Consider the following 9,473-nt stretch of genomic DNA (forward strand, 5'->3'; position numbering starts at 1 on the left):
ACTTTTAGAAACCCAAGTCAGTCATGGATGATTTCAGAGGCAGAACCATGGCTGATTTTTAAATGGTTTGCCATGTAATCTACAGTCATTCATCTATTTGACAGAATCATTTCACAAGCACACTCAGTGTTGTCACAGCTGTAGATGTGGATGGGTGTTTTAATATAACTGGAGTGCAGATAATTTTTGACTCACCCTGGGTAATAGTGATAGAAATGTTGTTGGAGATCACATGATAGCATTTTGCAAGACCAATTATTTATTCATTGCAAATAACTATTTTGAACAACATAAAAGATGACTATACAGTTAGACCTCACCAGCTGGAATACACAGGAATACAAATTGACTGCATTTGTGGAAAAGCTCCATATTATCAGCTAAAACAAGGCTAGGAGCAGACTGTGGGACAGACCATCAATTGCTCATATGTAAGTTCAGGCTGAAGCTGAAGAAAACTCAAAGCCATGAAAGTTAAAATATGACCTTGAACATATCCTACCTGAATTTAGAGACCATCTCAAGAACATATGTGATGCATTAGACACTAATGATAAAAGACCAGAAGAGTTGTGGGATGACATCAAGAACCTCATACAGGAAGAAAGCAAAAGGTCAACATGGATATCTTCCTCATACAGGAAAAAAGAAAGATCAACATGGATATCAGACGAGACCCTGAAATGGACTCTCCAGCACAGAGATGCTAAAACAGATGGAAGAAATGAGGAAGTAAAAGAACTGAATAGAAAATTTCATAGGGCAGGTCAAAAAGACAAAGTAAAGTATTACAATGAAATGTGCAAAAACTTGGAGTTGGTAAAACAAAAGGGAAGAGCATGCTTAACATTTCTCTAGTTGAAAGAACTGAAGAAAAAATTCTAAGCTGAACTTGAAATATTGACGGATTCTCCCGGTGTGGTGCTGTAGGATAAAACACTGGAGCACAAGGTTGTTTTGAAACACAGGTTAGTGGTTCAAACTCACCAGACGCTCTTTGGAAACCCCATGCTGGGTCGTTATGAGTTGGAACTGACTCAATGGCACTTAACAACAATAACAATGGGCAAAATATTGAATGATCCGAAAGTATCAAAACAAGATGGAAACGATACACAGAGTCACTGTATCAAAAAAGAAATGGTTGATGTTCAACCATTTCAAGAAGTAGCAGAACCGATGGTACTGAAGGAAGAAGTCCAAGCTACACTGAAGGCATTGGTGAAAAACAAGGCTCCAAGAATTGACAGTATACAAATGGAAACATTTCAATAAACTGATGGCCTCCATCTATGCCAGGAAATTTGGAAGACAATTACCTTGCCAACAGATTGGAAGAGATCCATATTTGTGCCCATTCCAAAGAAAGGTGAAGTAATTGAACAATATCATTAATATCACATGCAAGTAAAATTTTTCTAAAGATAATTTAGAAATAATAGCAATAGTACATCCACAGAGAACTGCCAGAAATTCAAGAGGAATTCAGAGGAAGAATGTGCAACGAGGGATATCATTGTTGATGTCAGATGGAGCTTTGCTGAAAGCAGAGACTATCAGAAAGATGTTTACTTATGGATTATTAACTATGCAAAGGTTTGTTTGTTTTTTTAACCGTGTGGACCATGATAAACTATGGATAACATTGTGAAGAATGGGTATTCCAGAACATTTAATTATGCTCCTGAGGAACCTGTACATAGACTAAGAGGCAGTTGTTACAAGAAAGCAAGAGCATACTGAATGGTTTAAAGTTAGGAAAGTGTGTGCCAGGGGTGTATTCTTTTGCCATACTTATTCAATCTGTATGCTGAGCAAATAATCCCAGAAGCTGCATTATATTAAGAACGTGGCATCAGGATTGGAGAAGACTCACTGACAACCTGCGATATGCAGATGATACAACCTTGCTTACTGAAAGGGAAGAGGACTTAAAATACTGATGAAGATTAAAGATCACAGCCTTCAGTATGGATTGCACCTCAAGGTAAAGAAAACAAAAATCCTCACAACTGGACCAATAAAAAACATTCTTATCAATGGAGAAAAGACTGAAGTTGTCAAAGACTTCATTTTGCCTGGATTCACAATCAACCCTTATATAAGCAGCAGTCAAGTAATTAAATGATGTATGGCATTAGGCAAGTCTGTTGCACAAGACCTCTTTAAAGTGTTCAAGAGCAAAGATACCACTTTGAGAATTTAAGATCGCCTGACCCTAGTCATAGTATTTTCCATTGCCTCATATGCTTGTGAAAGTTGGACAATGAATAAGGACGATCATAGAAAAATTGATGCATTTGAATTAAGGTAGAGAAAAATATTGAAGGTACCACGGGCTGCCGAAAGAGCAAACCAATCTGTGTTGGAAGAAGTACAGCCAGAATGCTTCTTAGAAGCTAGGATTGTGAGACTTCGTCTTTCATACTTTGGACATGTTATCAGGAGGAACCAAGTCCCTGGAGAAGGACATTATGCTTGGTAAAGCGGTGGGTCAGAGAAAAAGAGGAAGACCCCAATGAGATGGATTGACACAGTGGCAACATCAGTGGACTCATGTGAGACAGCGATTGTGAGGCTGGTGCAGGACTGGGCAGTGTTTTGGTCTGTTCTGCGTACCGTCGCTATGATTCGGAACTGCGTCTATGGCACCTAACAACAACAACAACAACTTATTACCATAAATAAAATTCTTTTAGTAGAGTGCCTAGTTTGTGCTAAGCACTCAGTACACAGCAAAGGCTATAATTAATGATGGCTCAATCCACTCAACAGCAGAGGGTTTACAATAATAATGGATGGTGGTGGTAATAGTGTGCTGTCCATAGTGGCCCTGATACAGAGTTTCTAAGGCTGTAAATCTTTGCCGGAGCAGGAAGCCTCATCTGTCTCCAGCAGAGCGGTCTCGAACCACCGGCCTTGTTGGTAGCAGTCCAGAACTTTACTTGACGGAGCCACCGCTCCTGTAATAGTAGTAGTAGTAGTAATAATAATATTTAGTACATCATCAAAGTCTGCAACAAGAGGAGTTAACAAATGGTCTGTTATATAATAAATGTTAGCTGAATAAATGACTAGATGGATAGATACATACATGGCTGTTGGCAGCCCAGGATCTGGCCTATTCTGCATCACCACCCCGCCTCCAAGCCCTTCTTCTCTCTGTGCAGGATGCCGGGAAGGCCATGTAGACCTGGTTCTGCTCGTCGATGGCTCCAAGAGCGTGCGCCCGCAGAACTTCGAGCTGGTGAAAGCCTTCGTGAACCAGATCGTGGACTTCCTAGACGTGTCCCCCGAGGGCACTCGCGTGGGGCTGGTGCAGTTCTCGAGCCGCGTGCGCACCGAGTTTCCGCTGGGCCGCTATGGAACAGCAGCCGAGGTAAAGCAGGCGGTGCTAGCGGTGGAGTATATGGAGCGCGGTACTATGACCGGCATGGCGCTGCGCCACCTGGTGGAGCACAGCTTCTCGGAGGCGCAGGGCGCGCGGCCCCGTGCCCTCAATGTGCCTCGCGTTGGTCTGGTCTTCACCGACGGTCGCTCGCAGGACGACATCTCCGTGTGGGCGGCGCGCGCCAAGGAGGAAGGTGGGTTTAGCGTGGGATTAAGTGGGTTGGGGTTGGACGAACGTGGAGAGGCGGCTTCCTGAGTCCCCGGACCCTGTAGGCATCGTCATGTACGCTGTGGGTGTGGGCAAGGCAGTGGAGGAGGAGCTGCGAGAGATCGCCTCGGAACCACCTGAGTTGCACGTGTCCTACTCTCCGGACTTCAGCACCATGACGCACCTGCTGGAGAACCTCAAAGGCAGCATCTGCCCAGGTGAGTACATCTGTCTTGGGACCCCTCCCCCTCCACTCCTTGTTGTTATGTGTTATGTTGTTGTTATGTGGAGTCAGTTCTGACTCATAGCGACCCTGTACAGGGTTTCCGAGGCTGTAAATCTTTACGGGAGCAGAAAGCCTCGTCTTTCTCCCTAGGAACAGCTGGTAGTTTCCAACTACTAACCGTGAGATTAGCAGCCCGATTCGTGAACACTAGACTACCAGAGCTCCTTCCCCTCTATCCCTGCTCCACAACTTATACCTCCCTTTCCAATTCACTTCCCACTCGCTTCGAGGAGTTGTAGTTAGGAGATAGACTCTAGACAGTCTTGTTGTTACTCATAATATAGTCTGCTGATGAGTAGAATGGGCATCGCCTGTAGTTGTTAGAACTGCAGCATCCCTGTTGGCCTCCAAAACAAACCAAACTCACTGCCACGGAGTAGAGTCTCCACTCATAGCAATCCTACAGGACAGAGTAGAACCATTCCATAGGCTCTCCAAGACTGTCAGTATTTACAAAAGCAGACTGCCTCATCTTTTTTCTGTGGAGCAACTGGTGGCTGGTGGGTTTCAACCACCAACCATTCAGTTAGCTGCCCAATGCTTAATACATTGTGCCACTAGGGCACCTTCTCATGAGCTCCAGACTAAAGAAATCAGCATTTTACCCTTAGGTGATTCCTGTGCATATTAAAGATTATCTCCTAAGTAAGTGGGTGTTTGAGTTATTTGTGGAAAGTTTTTCTAGCCCATTATTTGTAAACAGAGAGAGTTCCATGTAAACAGCGTCATGTGTTAAAAAAATCAACTTTAAGGATTTGGCAAAGTGGCGAGATTGAGTGTGGTCCAAGTACAAAAGACGCATGAATCCACAAACACATGTATGTTTCGGACAATGTAGCTCCTCAATTCAATCTATCTCCTTCATCTGGTATAGCTAAGAGTATAGGAGAATCTATCTGTGTAGAACTAGGCTGTTGAGTTGTGTGATGTTTACTTGACAGGTGACAGAGAGTGTTTCTCAAGAGTAACTTTTTACCATAAGAGTCTGTAATTGTAACCCAGGGTTTAAGATGTGATGCTTATATCAGGTTACTAGGCCCCATCTTCAGAGAGAAGTTCAGCAGGGCTGGGCTGTGCCTGAAGAATGTACACTTAGAAAAACAAAAATGGTAATTCTAGTAATTAATCCGGGTGTTGTTGGAGGTACTAGATTAGTAGCTCTTTCGGGGGCCCCTTTGCCCCTCACAGCATGATCTTGGACTCTTGTCATTTAACTTCTATCCCTACCTTAGCTTTCATCTTCTCTAATGGGAGGATGCTGGTTGCTTAAGATTGCCTCCAGCTCTTGAATTCTACCAGCAGTGTGGGCTCTGTGGTTGACTTTTCCCCAACTGGCTGTTGAACCTTTGACAGTTAGTTCTTCCCCAGATCTGGTCTTTGGTTTCCTCATCTATAAAACTAGGGATCATTGCAGGACTGTTATCAAAGCTATTGTCCTCAGCTGTACATAGAACAGTTTGCTAACGGTACATACAGGACTTAGAAATAGATTTGAAATCATAATAGCAACTCTATGCAGGCTAATTCCCAGGCCTTCTTCACCATTTGAAATTGTAAGGCATTATTCTGATTTCAGGGTGTTGGAATGGTGGTGGTGGGAGGAGATTGGATCGTGGATCTTGTGCATTAGTGTGCATCAGAGTCACCGGAGTGTTTGTTGAACAGAACTCCAACCTCAGTAGGGCTGGAGGTAATTTACATCTCTAGTAAATTCCCAAATGATGCTGATGCTGCTGGTCTGGGGACCACACTCTGAGAATCACTGGAAGAGTTGAAATGCACTCTCTAGTGTTTACTTGTGCCAGCCACTGCTCTAGATCTGCACTGTTTAATAGTTGCATGGAGCTATTTACATTTAAGTTAATTAAAAATTTGGTTCTTCACTTGCACTAGCCACATTTCAAGTGGCTATCCCATTGAACTTTGCAGACACAGAACATTCTCATCATTGCAGAAAGTTTCATTTGGAGAGTATGGCTCTGGATTTACACTACTCAAAATGTGGTTCATGCATCTCTCTGAAGCTTATTAGAAATGAACACTGTCTCTCCTTCCTTATTCTGGGTGGAAAATCTAGATCTTAAGAAGATTAATCGGTGAATCCAATGAACATTAAAGTTTGGGAAGCACTTCTAAGATGTGTATTTATACGTATACAGTGATGATGCATGGAGGGGATTGTAGTCATTGCAGTGAAACAAACTAGGATAGGATGAGTGCAAAACCGATGTTCTTCCATGTAAACTATCACTCAATTCACAATAAAGTCTTTTAAAACAAACTCACTGAATTCTCACAACAACCCAAAGAATATAGGTTGTTGTGGTTCGGTGCTTTGGATTCAACCTTGGACTCAGCTACCTCTTGTGACAAAGTAGAACTTCCCCTTAGGGCTTTCTAGGTTGGAATCTTTATAGGAGCAAATTGCCAGGTTTTTCTCCTGCGGAGCTGCCAAGTGGATCAAACTGCCATCTTTTATTCACTTTGCAGATGAGGAAATTGAGTTTTAAAAGGTTAAACGTGTTTTCCAGCATCTCACACCCACAGGTCTGTCTGAATTCAAAGTCCATACATTCAACCACAGGCGGGTGGGGGCGTACCACATAGCCTGGCCTGGCTTCGTTCTGCAAGTTTCCAATTCCCCTGACTCTCGATGTCCGTCTTGCAGAGGAGGGCATCGGTGCGGGGACAGAGCTGCGGAGCCCGTGCGAGTGCGAAAACCTCTTGGAGTTCCAGGGCCGTACGCTGGGGGCGCTGGACACCTTGACACAGAACAATATCCTTTGTGGCGGGGATTGGGGTGGGCTCGGGGGTTGGAGAATAAAGGGGCGGGGGCGCGGGCTGGAAGGAAGGTTAGGGACCCTGCGAACACCAACAGATTCCTTAATCGCGCACTGGCCCAGTTGACCGCGCGTCTGGAGGACCTGGAGAACCAGCTGACCACCCGGAAGTGAGTTACGGTGTCCCGGAGCCTGGTGGGGCGTGACTTTGCTGACTGTCCCCTAGCACGCCGTCGGGGCGCCCAGACGAGTCGTCTGGTCTGCGAACTTGGACTGGACTGCTAGCGGGCTCCCGGCGCTGCCTCTAGCAGGCCTTACCTGGACCACAAACTGAATAGCGAAGGAACGAGGGATTCGGCTGGGGGGGGGGGGGGCGGCGAGGGTAGGGGGCACGTTTAGTACGTGTTAGATCCATAAGCTCTTGCCGCGGGCTGCATAAAGTTCTTGTTGAATTTTTTTTTCATTAAAAAAAAAAATCTGGTTTCCATGGGTGGGTTTGTGGGTCTTTCTGTGCCGCCATGGGGAGGGGAGGGCAGACGGTGCACGCTCTGGCGGCGCCAGGGTGGCGTCTTGGCGGAGAAAGGCGCTTTGTATGGGGGTCGGGCTGGGTGGGATTTTGTGTGTGTGTGTGTGTGTGTGTGTGTGTGTGTGTGTGTGTGTGTGTATGAGGGTGGAGCAGGGACGCAGCACTGATTCCCTCTCCTTGTTTATTCAGACTAGAACAGATGCCTCCTTATGCAGGTTGTGGAAAGGGAGGAGGATCAACAGGATCTCTTGGGGTCTGAGCAAGTCTGGGACCCTCTCACTGCCCCCCCCCCCCAGCAGATTTAACAGTTGGTTCTCTGGTCTTGCCTATCTCCTGGTGTCCCAACACCTGGTTCAAAAGCTGCTAGAAGTGGTGGTGGTGGTGGAGAATTGTGTTAGAAATGAACCCGGATGTCGGACCAAAAGGCACTGATATTACCTCGGCAAGGCAAAATTTACTTTTGCAGGAAAGTGCATGTGCAAAGCTGTACAGAAACAGGCCAGTAAGCACACCGAGGGGGCAGTCCACTCGGATTTTATCCTTGTTACATGTCTAAGGCTGTGTGGCTCACTCCGCTTGCTAGGGCTTTCACCGCAGTCTTTTTCCTTATCAATTGTCTAAGGCTGTGCATTCTTCTTACTTCATGAAGTAGCAAAAAGTAAGTAAAAGGTCATAAAGTCCCTACTCCAGGAAGTAGCAAAATGTCAAAGAAAGGTCACCTGAATACAATAAACAGGATTACAATCATTTTGAAGAAAAGACACCCATTCCCACAGTTGGCCAGGAGATGGATGGGCTGGGGTGGAGGGGATCAAAGGGTTGCTGAGTTTCATCTGGATTTTCTCTGTCTCCTGCATCAGACAGGAAAAGAAGGTATTATCTTCATGGCACTCAACACCCATTAGTCTTGAGCTTTATTCTAAGGGATTTACAGACATTCTCATCCTTACCACATGGTCCCAAATCACTGGGACTTGTGAGGTAGGAATCACTGCCTTTTTCATCATTTTTACATAATAGAGTTGTTAAGTGCCGTGAAGTCAAGTTGGTTCCAACTCAGCCACCCTGAATAGGATTTTCAAAGAGCACCTGGTGGGTTTGAACTGCTGGTTCTGTGGTTCGCAGTCCAGTGCTGATCCTACAGAGCTACAACCAGGATCTATAGAGAGGTAGCTGAATTAGGATATAGTATTAGTTTTCTATAACTGCTGTAAGGAGCTCTGGTGGCATAGTGGTTAAGTATTTCACTGCTAACCTAGAAGCTTGAACCCATCAGTCCATCCTAGGGAGAAAAGTGTGTCAGTCTGTTTCTGTAAAGATTGTTGTTGTTAAGTGCTGTGGAGTCGCTTCCAACCCATAGCGACCCTGTACAGGCTTTCTCCTGCGGAACAGCTGGTAGTTTCGAACTGCTGACCTTGCAGTTCGCAGCCTGACTCATAACCACTATGCTACCAGAGCTCCAGCAGCTTTAGAAAGCCCAGGGTGTAATTCTACTCTATCCTAAAGGGTCACATTGACTGGATGACAACAGGTTTGTTTTCTTATGATTGCCGCCAACAAAGTATTGCAGTTTGTGACTTAAAATAATACAACTTTATTATTGTATATTTCTGGAAATCAAAGGTCTCCAAAAGGGTGGCAGGGTTCTGTTCCTTCTGGAGGCTTTAGGGGAGGACATTACTTTGCCTTTTTCTTTGTGTAGTTGTTAAGTGTTACCGAGTTAGTGCCCCTGTATAGGGCTCCCAAGGACTAGCTGGTGAGTGAACCGCCAACCTTTTGGTTCACAGTCCAGTGCTGATCCTATTAGCGCCACACCAGGAGTCCATTGTCTAGTTGTTGTTGTTGTTGTTAAGTGCCATTGAATTGGTTCCGACCCAGGGAGGCGCTGGTGAGTTTGAACTGGCAACTTTGTGGTTCAAATTGACTTTGCAGCGCCATACCAGGACTCCCCATTGTCTAGAAGTGACCTTAATTCCTTGACTCATGGACCCAAATCACTGGGACCTTCTCATTCATTGTCGTATCTCCTTTGACTCTGGTCCTACTGTCTTCTACTTACAAGGACGCTATTATTAGACTGACCCTAGATAATCCAGGATAATCTCCCCATTTCAAGAGCCTTCACTTAATCACACCATTGAAGTCCTTTTGGTTGTGTAAGGTAACATATCCCAGAACATGGACATCTTTGGGGGTGGGGGACAGTATTCTGCCTACCACACAGGGTTTGAAGCTACACACTTTTGTGTAGTGTATCTTAAGGAAGGAGAAACACTTGGCTGT

At 45.1% G+C, this 9,473-nt stretch overlaps 1 protein-coding gene across 1 annotated transcript in view; it reads left to right on the plus strand.

Annotated features, from left to right (window-relative positions):
• MATN4 (matrilin 4) overlaps positions 1 to 6,838 on the plus strand; it is a 21,605-nt gene extending 14,767 nt beyond the window's left edge. The window contains exons 7-10 of the mRNA XM_006839258.1: positions 3,171 to 3,584; positions 3,664 to 3,816; positions 6,553 to 6,660; positions 6,780 to 6,838. Coding sequence (XP_006839321.1) covers positions 3,171 to 3,584; positions 3,664 to 3,816; positions 6,553 to 6,660; positions 6,780 to 6,838 — 734 coding nt within the window. The remainder of the gene's footprint in view (positions 1 to 3,170; positions 3,585 to 3,663; positions 3,817 to 6,552; positions 6,661 to 6,779) is intronic.
• Positions 6,839 to 9,473: the final 2,635 nt, after the last annotated feature.

The sequence above is a fragment of the Chrysochloris asiatica genome, unplaced genomic scaffold (genome assembly GCF_000296735.1).
Source record: "Chrysochloris asiatica unplaced genomic scaffold, ChrAsi1.0 scaffold00023, whole genome shotgun sequence".
Lineage (NCBI taxonomy): Eukaryota > Metazoa > Chordata > Mammalia > Afrosoricida > Chrysochloridae > Chrysochloris > Chrysochloris asiatica.